Source organism: Xyrauchen texanus, chromosome 9 (genome assembly GCF_025860055.1).
Source record: "Xyrauchen texanus isolate HMW12.3.18 chromosome 9, RBS_HiC_50CHRs, whole genome shotgun sequence".
Lineage (NCBI taxonomy): Eukaryota > Metazoa > Chordata > Actinopteri > Cypriniformes > Catostomidae > Xyrauchen > Xyrauchen texanus.
Window position 1 is genome coordinate 14,916,044 of NC_068284.1, and position 24,825 is coordinate 14,940,868.

The 24,825-nt window shown below is 41.6% G+C and overlaps 1 protein-coding gene across 3 annotated transcripts in view; it reads right to left on the reverse strand.

Moving 5' to 3' along the window:
- The window catches only part of LOC127648958 (E3 ubiquitin-protein ligase mib1-like), a 73,656-nt gene extending 61,419 nt beyond the window's left edge, over window positions 1–12,237 (reverse strand). For all 3 annotated transcript variants that reach the window (XM_052133818.1, XM_052133819.1, XM_052133817.1), the window contains exons 1-8: window positions 11,128–12,237; window positions 10,597–10,768; window positions 6,821–6,950; window positions 4,147–4,251; window positions 3,478–3,544; window positions 2,368–2,572; window positions 1,991–2,174; window positions 806–950 (exon numbers count right to left, since the gene is read on the reverse strand). In XM_052133818.1, coding sequence (XP_051989778.1) covers window positions 806–950; window positions 1,991–2,174; window positions 2,368–2,572; window positions 3,478–3,544; window positions 4,147–4,251; window positions 6,821–6,950; window positions 10,597–10,768; window positions 11,128–11,356 — 1,237 coding nt within the window. In that variant the 5' untranslated portion in view covers window positions 11,357–12,237. The remainder of the gene's footprint in view (window positions 1–805; window positions 951–1,990; window positions 2,175–2,367; window positions 2,573–3,477; window positions 3,545–4,146; window positions 4,252–6,820; window positions 6,951–10,596; window positions 10,769–11,127) is intronic.
- Window positions 12,238–24,825: the final 12,588 nt, after the last annotated feature.

The following is a 24,825-nucleotide window of genomic DNA, read 5'->3' on the forward strand; positions in this document are numbered from 1 at the left end:
TATTTGTTTCTTGCGGTCCGTTGTGCAGATGTTGTCGTGTCAGTGGCGGATGCTCGCGCCATAACCGCGCATAGACGGGCACTCAACTTCTCTCGCTGCACATCAGTTCATTGTCGTGCTCCCGTGCTAAAATTACCAAATGCCACAATGTAGTTTATAATAATATTAACAAAAATAATATCTGGATGTTTTAAATAGCCTTGATTTTAAATAGAACATTATTAATGATACATTAATAATTTTACAGAACAGTTACCACTGTATGAATCATATCTCTGACTATTGTTCATTGTTAAATGTTTATTTTATTAAATTGGCATGAAGGAGATGCTCCCATTCCAAATCTGGAAAAATGCTGCCATCTACTCCTGTGTGTCAGTGCATTAGTTTGTAGGCTGTTAATTTAATAGCCAAAATATTTGGAAATATGTGAATGAAAAAAAAAAACAAGTTGTTTCAGTCACAATGCACATTATGCAATGCAGAGGTCATGCAATTTTGTAATTATTGAAACATGCCACTTTAAAATGTAACTGTTTAAATGAAATTATTTGACATAAAAAGGATGTAATTTCATAAGGCTAGGAAACAATTACATTTGTAAATGTAAAAAATGCCCCTTGCTGAATTGCAACATTAACCTTTGACCCACGTCCCTCAATCAAGATTGATTTCTGGACCTTCATATGAAAAAGTTTGGGCACCTCTGCTCTAGAAAATCAGTTAATATCACAGTATTTTGAATTGTGATGATTTATAAGGATGTGAAGGACCACTCATGTATGTATGTGTGTGTGTCTAATACCTCCAGAGGCATTGGTAACAGCAGAGCCAGAAGGAGCCACTTTAGTAACAGCGGCTGGATTGTATGTCCAGGACGTCCCACACACCTCAACTTTCAGGTCACTGTCAGAGTAGATCTGCTGAACTCGGCCCACCTTCCCAAGGGTCTGCATGGGAGAAAACACAGGCATCTGAGTGTGTGTCTGCCCTAAAATGAGATCTACTGCATTTAACCCACTTTTGTTTCCCCCCAGGTCAACAAGCAACAGCTAGAACACTACACAAGCTTGTGTGTGTGTTTTTGTGTCTGTGCACAGGTACAAACACTCCTCTGGGAGAGAAGTGGTGGTCGGAGGAGAAAAATCAATAAGTGTTTGGCTTTTAAAATAGAGATTGGCTCATTTAAAAAGAGAATACCCAAAGGCTCCTAAGCTTTCAGGACCATATCTCATCTCCATTGCTCATAAATGTAGCTATTGGAATTCTGTTAAGCTCTGTTCATTGAGGAAAACAAAAGGAAGGTGTTCTAAGAAATGGAAACCAAGTGAGCTACTCTTAGCTTTTCATCCACTGCTCTAGGAGGCAGAGATGCTTGAAACTGCCTGTAGATAAAATAAAACAACGGTGCTAGTGGGTTGCCAATGGCAGCAATTTAATGGACATCAGCCTCTTAAACTCATCCACAGTGGGTCTTTATAGACAATGATGACATCTCATCAATGCCTGGTTTTACAGGCCATTTTTTTGTGGGCAAAATAAAGAAATTTAACACATTAAAATAAGTAAACTTCTTTTTACTGGATTGTGACCACTGGAGAACCTCCTGCATATTGTAAAACACAGAAATCGAAAGTGCCATTTATTAGCTTCTGATTTCTTGGAGATGTATCGCAATTGGTCTGATTCATATCCCAAAACAGTCTCTTTGTGAGTCAAAGCTTTGGGCAAGTGCTTAGTGTTCCAACACATTAGGTTATGATGCTCATATGGGTGAAAAATTTGGATCTGGTTTACAACATTCCTGATTCCATTTTCACTCTCCTCAACATTTCCTGTACCCACTCTACTCTGCCTTCCATAAAGAAGCAAAATGCCAAAAACAAACCACTTTTGTTATAACTCATTGGAGTCAGACATAAGAAAAGAGACATGAGTGAGACGGAAACAATGCCAAGTAATCATTAAGGATGAGGTAGGTGATGCTCACTGGCAGCATAGCTTCAGCCCACTCTCCATGACCTCTCTGGAGCAATTTGATGCGGTCGATGTCATAACAGATCTGGACCAGGTCTCCCACCATAAACTGAGAGCTGCCTCCTTCTGCACCAGCTGCCACTTCTCCACTACGCACCACATTTGCCTTGGTGAGTACAGCCGGATTAAATGTCCACCTAGAGTGCATAAAAGATTTAGAGTTAAAACACAAAGTCAACATTCTGGACCACTGGTACAGTAGTAAATCATGCGACTTCTGCATGACATAAACTAAAACAAGAAACATCAAGTACATTAGTGGCCTTATCAATAATACAACTGAACTCATACAGAACTAAAAATACTTTTCAGGGGTGCTGTGTGGCTGACCTGTTTCCGCTAGGGTACTGAACAACAATGTCATGGTCTTCATCAATGCCGCACACGGTGCCAGTGGTGGTGAGTGTTTCAAACATGCCATCAGTCCAGCCTCCGTGACCATGCTGCAGCGACTGAACGATCTCCAGATCCAGATCAATGTTGACTAAGTCTCCAATCTGCAGGCCTCCTGGGTTTCTGTTGCCATTCTGTTCACCTAGAAGAAACAGAGGAGGTACAGGAGAGGAGGTACAGAGTGAGATTATCTAAAAAGCACTTCAACAAAACTGCTTAGAATTGTTTTGGAATTGTTAGGTCCATGTACACATGCGTCAGCCAGACGTCTTAGACCACAGCATCGTATTTTTATTTTTGCTGTTTTCTCAGCACTTCGCGTCATGAGTGTTGCTTTTCTCAAATCAAGATGTGTTAAAAGTTTTTAAAACATGTCATGAACCTGTGCTCTGTCTAGTGCTTTAAAACAAGAACCTGTCCTTTGTGTACAACCTCTAATCCCTTCTAAACAGACTGTTGAGTGCTGTTGCAGTCCCAGAGTAAAAATCATGGTGTATAAAATGTATACAAATTGTTGACTGGATTCCAATTTGTCAAGGTACTTGGTGAAAATGACGTCAATCACAAAATTAAAAAGGAGACATCTTTTTGGCACATTTGCATATAGTTGTACTCGATTTCTATTTTTAAGTTAGAAAAAAGGATATATTTTTTTAAATAAGAAAAAAAGAGAGCTGGACAAAATAGTGCAAAGCAAGGGGGCAAGTCACATTGAAGGAAGTTTTACCAAGCATTGAGACAATGAGCTTAGTGTGACCATGCCTTATGGTTTCAAGTATAAGTATATTGAATAGCTAAGATCAATTATGGACTGGAGCCAGAACAGCCTTTATACAGGAATGTGTCACTTTAGCTCATGTTTGAACATCAACCTCTCCAAAGCATCTAGTGCTGACACCTAGTGGATGCCTCTTACAGAATTCACTTTATTAAGATGGAACAGACGACTTCACTTAGCCCATAGAGCTTAGATACACTTCTATAAAACATATCATGAAGATACTTGAGTGATACATTCAGACAATATTTTTACATTTTACTACTTACCCAACACTGGACAATGGTCTCTGTAAAAAGCGCCACCTTTGGCATCTTGCACACATTTCAAATCAGACTAAAGAAAAGAGAAAGACAATAAATTATATATGACACATTTGTTGAAAATGTCTTGTGCCTAAAAGTTATGAGCAACTAAACTCTAAACATCGAAAGCCCTCTCTGTGATCCAGTCATCTGCTTTTCATGCTCTTTATACAGATCTAATTAATAATTCCAGTGGCAGATGGCTGCGCACACCCTCCGGATATATTGCAATAACAGACAAAAGTCAGTGCCCAACCACAAAATGATTGGCTGAAATTCAGACATCGCAGAAAGTCTTACAGCCAATGAATAAGCAGCCCATCACTTGAATGGCCCAGGCACGCTTTTACAAACCACATCCCCTCCTCTCTTTTCCTTTGGTCTTTATGTTGAGTCACTCTCTCTTGTGAAGAGAGAGAAAGAGAACGGATTTCTTTTATCATGTAGATAGCTCATCCAGCTGTCCCTCACAATGACTGCCCTGCACATGGCTCATATAAAAGAAGCCTGGTTCACTGGATGGCGAGTCTGTGTGTGGTGCAGTGTGTGGGTAGGGGGGTGGGTGGTAGCACAAAGGCCAGCTAACTGCAGTCTTTTGTGTGTGCGCGCACGTGAGCAGTGGGGGTGGCTCACCATTCCCTCGAATCCCACTCGGTAGAGGTTCTTAGCTCCGTTGTCCCAGAGGACGTAGGCTGCGCTGTGGGGGCTGGCAGCACTCCAGTCCTGGATCTCTGTCACCTGAAGCAGAGGAGTATGTTGAGGGAGAGGGAAGAGAAAGTGATACAGACGGATATTGTGTGTTTTGAGTATGTAAAAATCGCAGAGAACTGTTAATCTCTGAAATTCAAAGGGTTCTGGAATTTAGTCATAACAGCAGCCTACAGCCTGCTTTTTTCAGCTAGCAAATAGAAATTCAAGGACCAAGGGCATCCCAATAAAGATATTCTGCCCTGTGAAACTGTAGAATTGCTTTGTAAAAACTTGCAATTAACATCTTAAATAATGGCCAGTTCCTTAAACAGGGCTTGTAATTGTAATAATGCATTTATTCAAAGCAGGAAACTAATTGCAATCCAGTCTTGTTCTATATGATTGTCAGCTTGAAGAAACCCGAAAAATGTCCTAAAGGTTTAGTTGAGTTTAATTATCTAGTGTAAAACAAGCTGTGATTTCAACTACAATGATGCACCAAATGCAATTTCATCCATACACTTTAACAAGTACAGAAACATCAGATTAACATGTAAATATACCTCACCTAAACTTCCTGTTGCTTTTTGTTTTTGGAATGTTCACCCAAAAATTAAATGTCATAATTGACAAAACCCTATGTAATCCAAAGCCATAAAATGTACCATAATGTTCATGTGAAAACCTGACGTGTTTTAGCATTAAACCAGCCACTGTGAACACGCTACCTCTCATTGCACTCATGAAAGCACAATAAATGTCAATATTTTAACTGAAATTTTGGGTCGTTTCCTCACCAAAACATATTGTATGCCTTCAATGACTACTTTCAGGATACTTTGGGGTCTTTTAAGCTTTAAGGTGAGGCACTTTACAGATCCATTTTAATGGGGGAAAAAAAGATTTGGAACGACGAGGGTGAGTAAATTATGAAAAACTTTCCTTTTTGTGCGAAATATTGCTTTAAATTAGAATCTAAAAGGGCCTTTAATCACAAAGCAAAAACTGCAAAAAAGAAGCAGGTCTTTGCACTTATGTTCAGAGTGAACATTTAAACATGCCAATCTGAGAGGTAGAAATGCTGCTCTAATTACAAATAGTGGATTTAACAGTCAAATATCAATTAGGCTCTCTCTTTGAAAGAAGAGTGTCTAAAAGCACTCTTTAAATGTATTTAAACACACTTAACTGAAGTGGCTTAAAATATCAGATTTTTCAAAGGCCAAGCAAATGGCTGACTAGTACAACATCATTTGAACTGATGGAAAGATTACTGACTGGAAATTGGCAAATTGGTAGTTTTGATGGCTGTTAATACACCAATACTAAAGCCTACTACAGCCAATGGTGCTATTGGGGGTTGGTTGTTGGGATGCTCAAAAAGTAACAGCTGAAACAAATGTAATAGTTGAATTACTTGTGCTGAAACTGCCCGAAAAGTGCTGTTTGTGGGGTTCCCACAGATTACTGGAGATAAGGGCTTCTTTAAATTTCCACTAGAACATTGCATCAGGAAAAACCTCAGGATTTTACATCAATGATGATATTTGTAACAAAGTGCAATCATTTTGACAGATATGAGGTCAAATATGATCTAACAATGTTGTTATCTGATCAAGACCACCATATAAGATGTAACGGGAGGAATAGATCCAGTCTCCACCACAGCAGCACATGGACTACTGTTTGTGAAAGGATAAGTGAATAAAAATAACTTCATAATGCTAAAATTATGTCTTTGTATTTAATTTGAATGCAGTAAATAATACTATTCAATTGAAACTGTTGTTATTAAGTTTTGATATGGAATACGCTCATATCGAAATACAATATTTATTGTATGTGGGTAAATATTTAAACAGTTAAGACACATATTGCATGTCTGATGGTAGTTTTCATTGCAAACGTTGGGTTCACACATTTCCTACGTGAGCGGGCGGTCGAGTTGGATGTTCACATTGGCCGTGTCTCTTCTGTGAGAAACAGCAGTGCTTCTGCACAGGAAATAAAGTCATCTATTGGGTCCTTTAATAAGGTCATAATAATCATGATTATTTTAGTGTTGTACTGCACCCAGAGCCACTGAGCTCAGTATGAGCAGCACGGCAAAAATAGCCTCAACGCCGAAAATATCCCTCACTGCTAAGCCTAGGACTAACACCTCGCGACTAACGCTTGCAGTGGAAACCGTGTAATATGTTAATATTCCTTTAAAATTATAAACATTTATATTATGATCATAAAGGACAATTCAATGTTTATGATGAAGGTCAACAGAGCAAGATTGGCATGCATGTGTGAGGGACTTCCAATAAATCAACTGCTAGCTACTCGCTCTCGCATGCCAGTGTATACCCTTTCATGGCTGACCCCTGCACTATAGAAATATTACTTTTTAAAGGTTTTTTGCCATTAGGCAACCCTTGCATCTAGTCTGATGAAATAGCTTTACATTCTCAACAGTAATTTAGCAATGGGTATGAAGACTGCACCATGTGATTTCACCTCAGAGGACATGTAAGAGCATAACACGTCAAAGATTACGTACTTGACAGATAGATCTTCTCTCATCTAATAAGAGATGCCATAAGCATTCCAGAACATGTTGAAGCATTACCTTCCCTCTTCTGCCATTCCCTCCATCCTGGTCCTCCCACTGCCAGTCCACTCCACGCACCACCCGTCCTCCTGCAAAGATGCCTCGGGCAGTGATCTTCTTTGACTTGCGACGCGATTCCAAAAGGACTCTGCGCAAACACATACAAGTGTGTTACTCAATGCAAATAGAAATCAATTGCTTAAAAATCCCAGAAAATATGAATTATATAAACAAAATGGTAAGTGAAGGCAATTTTTTTTTCTTTAGAAAAATATTGTTAAGAGTCAGAGGTGAAGAATAACTTCCTGCAACCTATAAGGCTTTATAGTTCAACTTAATTCACATTTTAACACCTGGAATAAAAAAAAAAACTTATTTTTCTCTTAATGTTTTGGTTTCTTCACAAGTTTGCTTATATCCCATCTGGAGGCTGCCCCATACAGAAGCACAGCTGCCAGGTTGCCAGATGGTTGTATCCGACATGTGTTTACTTCTCTTCCGTAACAACAAAAAGCTTTCTCAAAACAGAAATGCCAACCAAAAAGTGAAGTTCTGCAAGCGCCGTTTGAAACTTCTCTAGAAAATATTAATCTAAAACAAGAGACTTAATGACAAACAAATAAAAAGAAAATTCACAAAGGGAAAAATAATTGGAAAGAATTTATTGTTTTTGGACATAAAATGTCAGTTTTAAGGTTATATGTGCCCTAAAGGCATTTGGTTAGCAGCTGGAAAACACGACTTGAAACAGCAGCTGCCAAAAGATACACCCAGTAATATCTTCACAGCAGAGTCTCTTCACTGTCTTTGTCTGTAGTACTGCAGTAAGCATTCTCAATAGGGAAAGGGAGTCACACTTATTTAAAAGGGGACCAGCTGTTGAGATGACCTATTGTTTCTTTGAGCTCATGTTGAGGGCAGTTATGGAGGGCTGCCACGAGAGACGTCTCAACTGCTAGACTTCTTAATAGCCTTACCATATGGAGGCAGTGAAAGAGACATTACTCAAGCCAGAAAAAGGAAATGGATGGCAACTCTAGAAACAAAATAGCCATTCCATTTTTTATATTTCATGTGAAAAAGTTTAGTAGGATAGCACAGAGTTAATCTAACTTTATTAGGACTTTTTATAAACAATCAATGTCTATTTGTAATTGGTAATATATTTTGGACACCCCTAAACTAACCACAGATCACACCAACAGAAATAGCCATAAACACATTTAGAAATGGAACATGTTTCTTGTTTTATGATCATGACAAACATGCAAAATAGTTTGTGATTATCGATATGATAATCAAAACATAAAACAAATTATGCATTTCACGTTTGAGTTTTTCTGGATTCCATGTTAAATGTTTTAATTCAATGTAATTATTAATTAAATTAAATTGCTGCGCAACAGAGCTAGCTTTATATTATTGATGAGAAAAAGAAATTACTACTTGTGGCACAACGCTGCTATGGCTGAATCTCAACATGCTGATAAAACATTTGCATTTGTGATATTGCTTAGAGATAATAATAATATTAAAACAACCATTTAATGGTATAGAATTGTTATGAGTATTATTGCTACATTCTGAATATTAGATGTTTGTACTGTAGTTATAATTTTCTGTCTTCAATTTCACACATCCAGTTGAATAGAGCTTTCATTTAAGCGGGACTTTAATTTTGACCATTCTTACTGTGTTTAGGGGTTAGTATTGTCAAGCTTCCCATTAATGCTGGGATACTCCCGCCGCAACTCTGAAATCTCTGAGCAGTTCATTTAGGCTTTAACAGCCTATTATACTCCAAATACACAGCATGAAAATTAAGCACCAGTAGTGTGTGAGCAAACACGCATGCATGAAGCAGACGACCGAGCAGAGCAGCACCTCTTGTTCATTCTGTAGCGTGCAGCGTATGTGACTGTGTAATATTTAATTAAATTGCATCCTTCTGCTGTTTAATGATCAAACTTTACCATATCTAGTGGTTTTTATTTAGTCATTGATTTCATCTCAAAACTGTCACATCTCATGTAATTTTGCTAATGACAGCATACTGTACTGAATGGTACTGAAATTAACAACAACATGATATCATACCATTTTAAAATGTTTTGGTATCGTGATACTTAATTGGTACTGGTAAACCACGCAAACCTAGTGAACGTTATCACACCTAGCTGAACTCGGAGCACATCTGTCAAATTGTGACCAACTTCTGTATTGTATTTTAGAGTGAACTGGCTTGTCGAAAAACATTTAGGTTGGGGACTTGACTGTATTCATCAGTTGTTGATTGGATTGTAAATCATGGGTGGTGCATACCAGATTGGAGGCAGATCTGAATGAGAGTTTGCAGTCGACACACAGACACAAACACACACCCCTTCAATCATGCTGCTCGAGTCTTGAGTCTTCACTTAAATCGGGGCTGTAGCCATTGAGAAACGAGCAAGGAAAAGATCATAATTTTTCAACGATTTGAATCAAAATACACTAAATACTATAAAGGTTAAGAAAAAACACTTACTCATGCTGTACATCCAAGATATCTGCAATTAAAAATATGAATAAACTCCAAAGGCATCCGAGTTGCACTATCAAAAATGGCCTCTGGTTGTATTAATTAGTGATCACTCAGCAATTCATGCGTGAAATGTCTCAAACACAACTGCAAATTTGCCATTATGCCTCCTCCTTGGTAATGTAAATTCATGCCAGCTGGCCCGTAACCAAGGAAGTTTGGGGTAAGGAAAAGGAGTTTGACACCACGCTTGTTTACAAGACTCTCGAGGGGCAGGGTTAAAACTGACTTAGAGTCAGTCATTTCACAGAACAAGCTATGACATTTTGATTAAAAATTGTGCAATTAATTTTTTTATTATAAAAAAGCAAATATGCATGGATGAATCATTCACAATAAGACAAGTAACATGCATTAACACAATAAACAGGATCCAATTTTTATGTCATGCCGACTTTAAAAGAATCTTCCTAGTTCAAAACGAGTTAAGCTCAATCGACAGCATGTGGCATAGCGTTTCATTTATAAAAACAAAAACAATTATTTTAGAAGAGCAAAAACTGCAGTTACAGCAAGGCACTTACAATAGTAGTGCAAGGGGGCCAGTGCATAAATGCTAAAATGCACACTGTTTCAATAGCATAGCTACCAGTTGCAAAATTTATACACATTTGTATGATTTTAGTGTGATAAAACTGCTAACTAATCTTACCTGTGTAAAGTTATATCCAGTATTACAATTGTGTTGCCATGTGAAAGAAATCCTGTTATCCCAGTATTAAATATAGCTTTATATAGATAAGGTTAATAAATGGTTTTATCAAACTTTTTAAACAACATGCATTTCATTGTTTGTGGATTGGACCCATTCAACTTCCATTTGTTAGTGCATTACTGTAACCAAGATTTTTCCTTTCTTTTTCATAAACAAGGAGCGAAGTTAGATTATTTTCATTGGTAATCAACATTATGCCACAAATGCTGTTGATTGAGCTTAACCCAAAACATTCCTTTAAGATCTATGTAACTTTGACCTAAAGGAGTATATAGATTTAATCCTAGGTGTAAATTGTGCTTGCACAAATCTCACACATTGATGTACACACTGGGACCAATGACTCTGAAGAGTGTCCTACCTGTCGCCTAGCAACAACAGTCCATAACTGTAGAAGATGCGGCATGTTGGGTCTAATAAACTATCCAAAGAAGCAACCTCATCCACAGAAGGAATAATACCAAGAGTCAGGACCACAGTGAGGCAAGCCACACTCACCTCTCACTGCCAGGTGTGGTGATGCGGTAGAACCTGTGGCGCAGGTGATGCTTGTCACCATGGTAACAGGTGGTGCAGAGGTCATAGTTGGTGCACTCTGCGCATTTCCATCGTATCCCGATGATGGGCTGCTGCCGGCAGGTGTCACACATGGTGCCGTCGTGCTTGATTCCTGTTACATTGAAATCACATATGTATGTGTCCTCCACCGGTTTCATTTAAACGTCAGTTTGGGTCTCTAATCTGGTATGACAGTACAAGCCATTGGGTAACGAACACTCATTTATTAACAATATAATGATGAAGTCAGCAGGTCGTGCTTATTCAAATATGAATTCACATCAAACAAAGTTTTATTATATTTGAATGCATATTAATGAAATTTTAAACGTTGCATAATGCAACAATGCTTGTTCAAATAATACTAGCTATAACAATGTGTTTGTTTTTAGTGTGTATTATAAAACAGTGAAATTGCTGATCAGGTGACCAATGCACTGGATTAATACTGCATCAATTAAACAGTCTCACCTGTGGGCGCACTGTCTAATATCCTCACGTCATACGCTCCAGAGCAGCGATAATTGGCGGCGGTGCCGTTATCCCACACCACAACCACCTCCTCCGGGCTCTCAAAACTCCTCACGGTGCCGACGTGCCCCTCTCCTCCGTCCTGTTTACCCCACTTCCAGTCAGGCCCCCGGATAACTCGAGCACCCACTCCTTCCATCATCACCCTGTTATTCCTACCGGTGGTCATTTAAGAGCAAATACCGCGATGACGATGAATTTAGTTAGCCGTTGAGCCAGCTATTTGAAATTCAATGATTCGCCCCGTCTTACATCGGGGTCAATGGCAAGTAAGGATAGGATAACTTATCGATAAGGACACGAAAATTGTGACCTAGCTTGTTTAATAGAGAAAACGAGTAGTCTGTAAATAAACAAACTATATACTTTTAACAGTGATCTATTCTAAACAGTCTGAGAGCTGTTCAAGCTACAATAACAAGCGAGTTTTTAACAAGAGACAATTTCAGTCCGTTAGCTGAAGCTAATTAGCTAGTCTGGGCTAACATGCTATAGCTATCCTTCCTAAAGTTGAGAGTAGTAACCAGACTTTGCCAAAACAGCTGCAAAGTATTTCAGTTCAGAAAAAGCAACCGTGGTTTTAATCGTGAAATAAAAAAAAAAATGGCCCGCGATATTTACAGTGCAGTCGCGAGACGCTCAACAGATTGTTCAACTTCGCGTGGCACGATTGCGAATGTCTGCGCGAGAAAAGCGCTTGCAAATAATCAGCGATGCAATCCAACGGATATGAACCCGCAGCGTCCCGTTTATAACGAATGAAAACAGAACGCCTGAAATGGTAGTAAGTCAACTTATCGCAGTTCCTCACGCCCGAAACAATCACACTCTCACGTCTGTAAACAGCAGCCAAATCGCCTTGGATGAAGATACCTTTGTTATCCCAACAACAGACCTTGAGATTTCCTCGCCACCGAAAAGAATCCTGATAATATTTATTTAAGGTAATTTTAAAACCAAATTTAAGGCTTTAAAAGTCTACGAGAATAGCTAAAAACGCGTTCTTATGGAATGTTTCACTGGGCGCAACTCAAGATGAACGCGTCGCCATTATTGTCAATCAGAGTTTGAGCCAGCGGAGGTGGGACTGTTTGGCATCCAGCAGTTCCCGTCGTGTAAAATGACGTCACGCCAGAATTTAAAGTGAGCAGACACGGCTGGGTCTCGTTTGGAAGGCTGCGTGCTAGGTAGGACGCGTCCTTTGAAGGCTGCAGTATAGTATACAGTCACGGTTTAACAAGACGGCCTTCGTAGAACAACGGAAGCATAACGTATCATGGTTGCACGAGGGTCTCGAGTGAGAAGGGAACAATGTCCCTTTAAAAGAGAATGTATGAGTTACATTTTAGGAGAGTTTTAATGATGTAGAGAGTTAAAACAATTTATTTTTTTCTTTATTGATGTTTAACAAAACAAACAGTAAGAACATACAAAAACGTGATTAATACAGAATACAGCATATTAAACAAACAAAGAGCCAGGGGGAGAATCAAATAAATACATTAGGTCGAATTTGAAATGTCCTACTCGCTTTTCTGAAACGAGAAAGCCTCGATGACGTATGCGGCAGACAAACGCAACCTCCGGAGGACATCATTCGTGAGATCTAGCGGTATGAAAGTGTTTCTCAGCAATTAACTCTTTCATAAATTGAATTCTCATAATTTGACAATATCAAATATTTGATATTTATATGCAGATAAAGTAAATATTTTAGAATCAAACACTGTGCACGAATCTTAAATCAATTGAAATTCAAAGTTATATTTTTTTATATAGAGATGGATATCCTAGATATTTTGCTTTCTTGATTAGATTATAAAAGTCTTGGTTATGTAAGTAACCTCCGCTCCCTGAGACAAGGGAAGGAGATATTGCCTAGCTACGTATGGGAGTGTCTTCATAAGCGACCTAGATGAAACCTCTCTACAATAACACCAATATTCTAATATTGACTATGGTGTGTGATCCCAACTTGTTTTGGCGCAAAAATTTCCTCTATAAAAACAGGTGCACTGACAACATTTCATCAGAATTTCTGACAGAGAAGAGTCTTGTAGTGCGGCTAGCGTTGGCAGTGTCTTGTTCCCTTCATCTCAGGGAACCGAGGTTACGTACATAACAGAGACGTTCCTTTACGACGCAGTAAACTTGACATTGTGTAGCTATCCATATGAGGAACAGAATCCCATCACTCCGCACTACAGAGGAGATCCCTCCTCAGTGGTATTTCCCATGGTGAGCAAGTTGTACAGCATCTCCATCATTTTCTGGTTGGGCCATTTCGGAGCAACTAATAGAACCGTTTCCTTGTCCTATACGACTTTGCATATAACAAAGTGAATAAAGCATACCGGGGAAACATATATTTACATTTCACCGGCCATTTGTGTGCCATTGCATCTGTTCCCAGTGTGGCTTGGGACCTCGAATAACAAAGGGGAGAGTGGGCATTCTCCAATGAGGCAAATAGATTGATTTCTGCTTTGCCGAATATATCCCAAATCCTCCGTACAGTTTGAGGATGAAGTCTCCATTCGCCCGGTATCACCCCTTAGCATGACAGCTGTCCCGTGCAATAATTAAGGCGGCCTGGGATATATGTCACTCTCAGGGAGAGATGATGCTTGCTCCATAGGAGGAGGAGACGTGTCAGTCTCAACAGTGGTGTGGAATGAATTCCACCATGGCTGTTTATATATGCCACAACTGTCATGTTTCTGTGCAAACCAGAACAGGACAGCTCGCTATTTCTGACTGAAAGCCTTTAAGGCTAGATTTACAGCCAATAGCTCTAAGCGGATGATGTGCCATGCCCTCCTCCCACCTGTCCAGGTGCCGAAATTCAGGCGTCCATAGCACATCGCCCCTCAACCTGTGTCGGAAGCATCCATAGTCACCACTTTCCGCCTGACAACTTGGGACTTTGAGTACCAGAGGGTACAGTGGGGATTCTCCACTGAGGCAAATAGATTGTTCCCCGTCTGTCGCTCACTCGACGTTGTGTCGAATGAAGCGACACTAGGGGTCTTTCTTGAAGGCCTCGGTTACCTCTGAACTTGAGAAAAGGCCAATGAAAAATTAGCAGACAGAATTTGCATGTCCCTCCCCTGGACATACGGGTATAAAAGGAGGGAATCGTGCTTCTCTCCATTTAGATTTTTTTCTTTGGAGCTGAGTGGTTGTGTGTTCAGCAAGCTGGTGTTCCACTACTGTTCCACTTGCCTCTAAGAGCATTGTGTTGGATCCTACAGTGCATTACCAGGGTCTTTCTCCCTTCTCTGCATGCCAGTGCAGTCCACGCCCCTGAGCGCTTCGACAGCATTTGCTTAAAGAGCAGGAGTAGAGTGGAGTGGTGGTGTAGTGGTCTAAACCACATAACTGGTAAACTGGTAATCAGAAGGACGCTGGTTCGATCCCCACAGCCACCACCATTGTGTCCTTGAGCAAGGCACTTAACTCCAGGTTGATCCGGGGGGATTGTCCCTGTAAGAAGGGCTCTGTAAGTCGCTTTGGATAAAAGCGTCTGCCAAATGCATAAATGTAATGTAAATGCAAATAAACCTGTAAAAGAGTATATTTTCTCTAAAAGAGTATACACATTGGTGTTGAACATCGTTTTAAAGATGCGTCTTTTTAAAGATGTCTTTCCGCCTTTGTGTAGTTCCTGGATGCGGCAGATATCTCTTTTTCTGATGGTCATAAGAGCTGCCGCGTGTGTCTGGGCTGCGATCACACGCAGGCAGAGATTTATGAATGGTTCATGTTCTCATTGCGACATTGCAGCTTTCTTTCCTCCGAGAGAAACCCACTTCAGCCGCCCCCACGCCGCGCCTCCATCATACGGGATCGGGGCTGGCACGGCTGACGTTGACAACGATTTGGGGAGTGCAACGAGCTCTGTTTCGTCGGGTAAATCCTCGAAATCCTGCTGAAGCGGTCTCATATGCATCAACCCGAGCGGTGCGTCCGCCGCTGAGGATGTCATATGCCACAGGAGCCTCTGGAACTGCCTCAGTGGAACTGCTGTGCCTTGTCTGAAGTTTGCTCAGACTAACCGCACCGCTCTGGACTTGCCGCTCGGGTTGATGCGTGTGAGACCGCTTCAGCATTGGCTTCAGACTCCAGTCCCGAGATGGACATGGCGCCGCGACACATACCATGCATTCATCACCTCTTTCTGCCGCCAGAGATTCAACCCATAGACAGACAGACTGCGGACAGGAGTCCCCCTACAGCAGGTGTCCAGACGAGTTGTGGTCACCACAGACTCCTCCAAACTTGGTTGGGGCAGCATGTGCAACGGGCACGCAGCCGCTGGCTCCTGGATAGTACCGCGCCTACATTGGCACGTCACGCCACTCATATCCTGGGCAGCTTCAACACGGCAGCAGACGCACTGTCATGACAGGGTACAATTTGGATATTAAAGTATGCATCCTTCAGATCTATCGACGCCAACTAATCATGTGAGCCTACATGAGATAAGATCCGTTTTTGAGTAATCATTCTGAATGGGCGCTTTAAATGTCTCAGATCCAGAATTGGCTGAAACCCGCCGTATTTTTTTGTAACAAGAAAATAACGGCTATAAAAACCTTTTTGTGCTTGACAATTTGGCACAATCTCCATCACGTTTTTCATTATGAGACTGTGTATTTCATCTAGTAACACTGACGTGTCTTCGGATAAAACTGGGAACCTGGAAGACAGAACGCCAATGAAACGGGGTGGCCAGTGTGCAAATTTGGATCGTATAACCATGTTAGATCATTTTTGCACCCATTCTGAAATACCCATTAGGGCTTGCCACACATCAACGTGATGGGACAGAGAGCAATTTGGTCACTATAAAGAAGTGGTTGCGCATAATGCTTTGAAGAGGAAAAAGGGCTCTTTATTGAGAATGTGTGAGCATCTCATGTATTTGCAACGAATGCTGTATTCTTTTTTGCACTTATAGCATTTACTGCATTTTTTGAGTTCAAGACAAAGAAACAACATTTTGAACAATATAGTGAATGACAATATTCCTTTCCCGAAAAACGATAGTGGGGAGATGGGGAACAGTTTTTTGTGTCTCCAATCAAGCCTTTTTTTTTTTTTTTGCAGACCCTGAGGGATCCGTGGGCTCTGCTTTCCGCTTCCAAGGGTTCTGCCCATAAGTACACTTTTGCTGATACGCAGGTGCCGGTGTGGCTGCTGGTATGAGGCTTTTAGTCAGGCGCTGGCTCGAAACAAAGCGAGGGCGAACCGGCTGTGATATACTCTGTTTGAGCATAAAGTGTCTCATCGCCTGTGACTGCTGCTTAATCGCAACGTAACGCTCTGCAAACTTATCCACAGAGCCACCAAAAAGGCCGGCTGGAGCATCCAAAAGAGTGGCTTTTTTCTTTTCACAAAGTTTTGTGAGGGTCAGCCATATGTCGATCCAGAACTGCCAGGTTGAGCATGGACTTGCCAATGGCCTGTGCATTGATTTTCGTGGTATGCAGCGCTAAATCTTTAGTGGTGCATAGCTCTTTGAATATCTCTGGATCGAAGCTGTGCGTGTCCATTTGCCTGAGGAGCTTGGCTTGAAATTCCTGGAGCACCTCCATTGTGGGGAATGCTGATCCAGCTTGTTCTGCTGCTGAGTAAGTTTTTCCCGCCAGTGCGGACGTTTGTCAACACTGTTTGGTTCATCCACTGACCACTCGCCTTTTGCAGCGAGAGACATAATGACATCGTCATTATTATCATCAGCGTCATAACCGCTGCACGAGACAAGGCTGCCCACTCTTTCAGAAGGTTGGAGCTTGTCTCGCACATAGCGTATCGGAAAACATGCGCTTCGGAGAGATTGAGGAGCTTACAGGGCGTGTGCCACCACAACGACCATCTCAAAGTCATCCTGCTCTACCTTGCGGCCCCACCGTGCCTCCTCATGTGAATCCTCAGGTATCAAAGAAGAGGCGGGTTGGAGGGCGCGTGAAGCTGAATCAGAATGAGGGTGATTCACAAGCGAAGCATCTAGAGACACAGTGAGGGCAGTCTGTATCCATGAGAGCCGACTCTGCGTGGGTGGGGCCCAGAGAGTAAACACAGCTCTCATGCTGATCTGATGGCGGGATGTGCCTCTCGCACAAGGAACACTTACGGAACGACATCTTTAAAAAGACGCGAACACATAAGTGACTCTTTTAGATATATGAATTAATATAGATTTATATTTATATCACACAGTATACAATACACAATATACAATTGCTTTGTAAGGATACACAAACCCTGCCGAAGCACTGCGGGGAATCAGGACGCTGAGACCCGTTCACCAGCAAAGCATCAATCGGCGAGGCGGTGTGATTTTCACCCGAACAATGCAGGGGAAAGTTTTTCCACGAAGATTCATCCCGCTGACTGATTTATATTGACGGCGAAGGTAGAGGGCCTCTAGACCAGAGATTATCGCTGTGTTGAAGGAAGAAATTCTGAGGAAATGGTGTTTGTGCACCTGTTTTTATAGTGGACAGTTTCACGCCAAAACAAGCGTGGCACAAACACCATAGCCAATAATAGAATATTGGCTTTATTGTAGAGAGCTTTCAACTAGGTCATGTATGAAGGCACTCCCATATGCATAGCTACGCAATGTCAAGTGTACTGAGTCGTAAGGGAAAGGTTGTTTCAAAATCTGTATAACCTGTTTCATATGCACTGCCATTACAATTATTCCATTGCAAGTTTTAAGACAGGGTGTCAAGGGTTCTGCACAAATCTCCATGAAACAGACATTTTTGGAATGTAGCTGTTATATTCACTAGTTTTTAACAGATAGTTTGCATAACTCATGTATAGTAGGTGTTGCTAAAAGTATTGGCAGTGACATCAATTTTGTGTTTTGCAAAGTTTGCTGCTTCAGTATTTGTAGATTCTTTTTAACATGTTTCTGTGGTATACTGGAAAACAATGATAAGCATTTCATAAGTTTGGAAGACTTTTATTGGCAAAAACATCAGTGTCAATATTCACAGTGTTGACCCTTATTCTTCATAACCACTTCAATTCGCTCTGGCATGCTGGATATCAGATTCTTTGCCAAATCCTGACTGATGGCGATCCATTCTTGCCTTATTAGTGTTCGGAGTTGATCACAATTTGTGGGCTTCTGCTTGTCCACTCGCCTTTTGAGGATTGACCACAGGTTCTCAATGGGATTAAGATCTGGGGATTTGCCTGGCCACAGATCCAAAATGTTAATGTAATGATCTCCGAGCCACTTCATTATCACTCTTGCCTTGTGACATGGTGCTCTATCATGATGCTGGAAAATGCACGGATCATCTCCAAATTGCTCCTGGATTGTTGGGAGATGTTGCTCTTGCAGGACGTTTTGATACCATTCTTTATTCATGGCAGTGTTTTTGGACAGAATTGTGAGAGAACCCACTCCCTTGGATTAAAAACAACCCCACACATGGATGGTCTCAGGATGCTTCACTTTTGGCATGACACAGGACCCATGGTAGCGTTCACCTTTTCTTCTCCGGACTATCAATATTGAGCAAGCTCTGCACTGGTGGTGACACGATTCCGTAGCTGACTCCTCTGGAGGAGACAGTCCTGGCGCTTGCTGGACACTCTGGGACATCATGAAGCCTTCTTCCCTGCAGTTGAACCTCTCACCTTGGGTTTTTGTGATAAAGTAAATTTTTTGGCCAATTATGCTTTTTGCAATTATTTAAAATGCGTCTGATCACAATAATGTAGAAACAATGTGAATCAACACCACAACAACTGAAGCAGAAAACTTTGCGAAACACAAACTTTATGTCACTACCAATACTTTTGGCCATGGCAATATGTCAACGTAACAGTTGCTGCCTTCATGTTCTATCAGAATTATCCTACTTCCCACTTCTGAATTGATAGTTATGAGTATGTCCTGTTCAAGACTTTTGTTGTCGGAAAGAACAGGAAATGTGGACGACACCAGGTGCAATCATACATATTTTTGGTGGAACTTTTATTTTGACACAATTATACACATTACTCAGTTAGCCTGCTGATGATAATGGAAGTTTGGTCAAATACAAGCTATTTTCACATTGTAAAACTGTGCAACATGCATCAAATGGTTGCTGATAAACATAAATTAATATGACAAAACTGCAAGCATTAACAATTAGCTGAAAAAATGTATAAAGCCTGTCATTCACTACAGAAACCGTACTCTCCTCCGCCATGTTGAAAGTTTACAACAGCTTCCATTATGGAAACTCTGGTATCATTTAGAATTCAGAGTTTCACACTTGAACTTCTGACTTCGCTGGGTCATTCATGTGCTCGGAACTCGTTATTACCATTTTTACGAGTCCACTTGAAGGGCACAAGTGTATTCATAGGCAAAGATTTGCATAATCAATGACTTTTTAATATGCATATTGAAATTAAACATTAAAATAAAACGGGCTGAGATATGCAGCAGCAGCCACAGTCAGTCAATGTCATCAGATGTTTATAAATTGTCAAATGACCAATGGTCAGGTGCTTAAACTTAAATGCACAATGTTAGCTACACAAACAACGAAGCATGGTTTTAACAATAATTTATACTACTAAATAACCACAGGTGGTTTTCATAACTATTTGGCAACATGGAAGTCTTCACTCTTAAAGGGATGGTTCATTATTATTATATGTGTATTATATGAATTATTATATACTTGACTGGGTTATTAATTCATTAATTATGATTATTAAACACTTGAGTGGACAATATAGAAATGTATGGAAAAAATACAGAATTTACTGTAAATGAACATTACCCACCGTACACTCACCTAAAGGATTATTAGGAACACCTGTTCAGTTTCTCATTAATGCAATTATCTAATCAACCAATCACATGGCAGTTGCTTCAATGCATTTAGGGGTGTGGTCCTGGTCAAGACAATCTCCTGAACTCCAAACTGAATGTCAGAATGGGAAAGAAAGGTGATTTAAGCAATTTTGAGCGTGGCATGGTTGTTGGTGCCAGACGGGCCAGTCTGAGTATTTCACAATCTGCTCAGTTACTGGGATTTTCACGCTACAACGATTTCTAGGGTTTACAAAGAATGGTGTGAAAAGGGAAAAACATCCAGTATCGCGGCAGTCCTGTGGGCGAAAATGCCTTGTTGATGCTAGAGGTCAGAGGAGAATGGGCCGACTGATTCAAGCTGATAGAAGAGCAACTTTGCCTGAAATAACCACTTTCGTTACAACCGAGGTATGCAGCAAAGCATTTGTGAAGCCACAACATGCACAACCTTGAGGCGGATGGGCTACAACAGCAGAAGACCCCACCGGGTACCACTCATCTCCACTACAAATAGGAAAAAGAGGCTACAGTTTGCAAGAGCTCACCAAAATTGGACAGTTGAAGACTGGAAAAATGTTGCCTGGTCTGATGAGTCTCGATTTCTGTTGAGACATTCAGATGGTAGAGTCAGAATTTGGCGTAAACAGAATGAGAACATGGATCCATCATGCCTTGTTACCACTGTGCAGGCTGGTGGTGGTGGTGTAATGGTGTGGGGGATGTTTTCTTGGCACACTTTAGGCCCCTTAGTGCCAATTGGGCATCGTTTAAATGCCACGGCCTACCTGAGCATTGTTTCTGACCATGTCCATCCCTTTATGGCCACCATGTGCCCATCCTCTGATGGCTACTTCCAGCAGGATAATGCACCATGTCACAAAGCTCAAATCATTTCAAATTGGTTTCTTGAACATGACAATGAGTTCACTGTACTAAAATGGCCCCCACAGTCACTAGATCTCAACCCAATAGAGCATCTTTGGGATGTGGTGGAACGGGAGCTTCGTGCCCTGGATGTGCATCCCACAAATCTCCATCAACTGCAAGATGCTACCCTATCAATATGGGCCAACATTTCTAAAGAATGCTTTCAGCACCTTGTTGAATCAATGCCATGTAGAATTAAGGCAGTTCTGAAGGCGAAAGGGGGTCAAACACAGTATTAGTATGGTGTTCCTAATAATCCTTTAGGTGAGTGTATATATATACCCAGATAATATAAAATGTTCACAGCATAAAAGTCTTATAGGCTACACACAGAATATTAATGGCATTATTTATTTAGAATTTTTTGGACATTAAGTTAGTGTGCAATATTTCATTTTAATTATTATGTTTCCATCAAAAGCTCTTGATGGGGTTGAACTGGGATATTGCATTGCATGACAACACACACAGGGGTACAAATTACTTATGACTTTTGATAGTTCTTACAAGGAAATTAGTATTACTATTATAACTGGACTTGCAATCATGTATTAAATGCTGGTTACAGAACTGGAAATTTGATTCCAAATCATCTTGCATAGGCAAAATCAGGCCAGACAACTATAAGCAGTTTCAGATCTACTTTTAAACAACATCAGGCATCAAAAATGCTGGGTCTGTTAATTATCCACTTCTACTTCTGCTTTTTGTTTCAAATAGTGCTTGTCTGAATTTGTGCTGTTGTCTGTGAATCATTCTATGATGAAATTGCTTCTCGTTTGTGCAGGTTAATGCTGTGGACTGGCTGTTGAGACAGGTAGATTTGAGCATGAAATTATATATATATAATAATATCTGAAATTATCTAACTTGTTCTGTAGGAAAGCATCTACATTTGCTTTTAGATGGTACCATCACCTTCATCATGAGTCTCGCTAAAGAAAATGACACAAAGACAATCAAGAGGTGAGAGACCTTCAGAATACTTTCAAGTATTTGACACAATAAATACTGTACATATCCAAGGTATTTTCATTTTAGTTATATTCAGGAAGGGAATGCAGACTTACTTGAACACAGCAATGTGTCTGTGAGGAGAAACCAGCCAATTAATTGTTCACATCTCTGCAGAGAGGATAACTCTTCTTCTGTGCCCAGGTAAAATATTATGTGCTGTATATAGGTGTGCATGTTTACAGGGATACCATGTGAGAGTAAGATTACCTGCTTATTTTCAGTTTTTAAAAGGTCAGGGACTTAAAACAAATTTTTGAGACTTGTCCTCTTGTCTTAGAATGCTTGACGAAAACTGACACCAGGGATAATACATCAGGTTTTGCCCATTCTAAAGCTTGTTTAACTCTTAAGGTGTTTGATTGTAAAACAGGGTTACAGGGGATGAAATCAGTTCACACATAAGAGCAGTTTCCCAAATAACTGGTAAGGTTTAATTATTTTTACTGGAAAGAAAGTGAACACAGCAATGCAGGATGATTGAGTCAGTTCAGAAATATTAAGACATACATGTAATGTCAAAACATGATAGTGTTTCTTTACGCTCCACATTTCAAGGTAACAAACAAATTCAACAAAGTGAAAAAACTATCAAGTGAAAAAGAATGAAATTCGGGAGTGGGTAAAACATCTCTGGTTATGACTATAACCCTTGTTCCCTGAGAAGGGAACGAGACACTGCGTCGTTGAAAACGACTCTTTGGGGAACGCTCCTTAGCGTGCGCCTCTGAATTATGAATGAAACTATTCCAATCTTGATTGGTGTTGCGTCATGACGTAACATGTGACGGCATAACCGGATGCATAAAAGTGACGCCGGTACACACACACATTAGCCTAGCGATGAAGCAAGCCGCTCTCAGGCATTGAGGGCGTGGCAGGACGACGCAGTGTCTCGTTCCCTTCTCAGGGAACAAGGGTTATAGTCATAACCCGAGACGTTCCCTTCCGAGGGAACTCGCACTGCGTCGTTGAAAACGACTCTTTGGGGAACGAATGCCCACTAGGCCACGCACCGAAAAAGGCCTGCCCTAGAGTGAAACTGAACTCAGGCACTCAACTAGGACGAGAGCACACGTGCGCCAGGCGTACTAGGGAGGTTCAGACTATAAAACCTGATGAAAGTGTGCGGGGTAGCCCAACCGGCTGCCTCACAGATCTCCTGGAGGGGCACTCCCGATAAGAGAGCCCTAGAGGACGCCATGCCTCTAGTTGAATGAGCCCTTATGGCCAAAGATGAAGGCAAATTGCGCACCTGTAGGCCGAGATAATAGCCTGAACAATCCAATTACTAATGGTTTGTTTCAAGGCAGGGAGCCCCTTCTTAGGTGACCCAAAACACACTAACAGTTGGTCCGACCTCCTCCAAGAAGAGGACCTCTCGAGGTAAATGCCCAAAGCTCTGACAGGGCAGAGCAAATGGAGCCTCTCTTCTTCTGCCGACACATGAGGTGGAGGATGAAAAGCCTGCAGGACCGTGAGACCGTGCCGCGTTAGAAGGCACCTTAGGCACATAGCCAGGTCTCGGGTGCAGAATGGCTTTAACTCCGCCAGGGTCAAACTCCAAGCAAGCTGGTGTTACTGCCAGGGCTTGAAGATCTCCCACCCTCTTTAGAGAGGTAATAGCTAAGAGAAAAGCCATCTTGAACGTCAGGTCCTTGGGCGAAGCCGACTGAAGGGGTCCGAACACATTCCACTTGAGGCCATATAATCTCCTAGTAGACGGAGCCCTAGAGCCAAGTATGGTTTCAACCACCCCCGCTGATAGACCAGCATTTAGGTACTGAACCCCTCAGGGGCCAGACCCACAGTTTCCACAGCTCTGGTGGGGTGGAAAACTGTGCCCCTGCCTGAGACAACAGATCCTCCTCAGAGGAATCTGCGTGGGAGCTATCAAGAATGAAATTATGTCTGAGAACCATACTCGGGCCGGCCACATTGGAGCAACCAAAAGTAGACTGATGCCCTCTTGGCGGACCCTTTCCAGGACTCCGGGAGCAGAGCGATCGGGGAAATGCGTACAGGCGAGGCCTCGGCCAGGCCTGTACCATGGCATCCAACCCCAGTTGGGCTGGATGTGAGAGGAAGAACCAAAGTGGACAGTGGGACGTCCCTCGAGACGCGGATAGATCCACTTCCGATGGTCCAAATTTGTCCCCTATCGACTTCACCACCTCTGGATGAAGTCTCCATTCCCCGGGCCTCAGCCCCTGCCTCGACAGGATGTCTGCTCCCTGATTCTGAACCCCGGAACATACATTGCTCTGATAGACAGTATTTTCCCTTGGGACCAAAGAATTATCTGATGCGCCAGTCTGCACAGAGGGCTGATCCGAGTCCCCCTTGTTGGTTCAGATAAGCTACCACTGATGTATTGTCCGAGCGTACTAGGACATGGTAACCTCAGATGTCTGGAAGGAAGCTCCTCAGAGCCCTGAACACAGCCAACATCTCTAGACAGTTTATGTGCCAAGAATGATGATGGTCCTGCCACAGACCCCTGGCAAAGCGGCCGTCCATGACGCCCCAGCCAGTGAGGAGGCGTCTGTCGAAACGGTTTTCCGGCGACATGACGCTCCCAACACTGGCCCTAGGGACAGGAACCAAGGTTTCTTCCATATTAGCAGAGAACGAAGGCATCTGCGCGTTACTCTGATTATACTGAAATGGATTCCCCTTGGGGAAAACCCCTTGGCTTTCAGCCACCACTGGAGGGGCCTCATGTGTAGAAGGGCCAAAGGTATAATGTTGGATGCCGCTGCCATGAGGCCCAGCAGTCTTTGAAACTGCTTTACAGTGATGGCCTGGCCTAGTTTTAACCCGGACACCATCGCCAGAACGGACTCGATACGTGC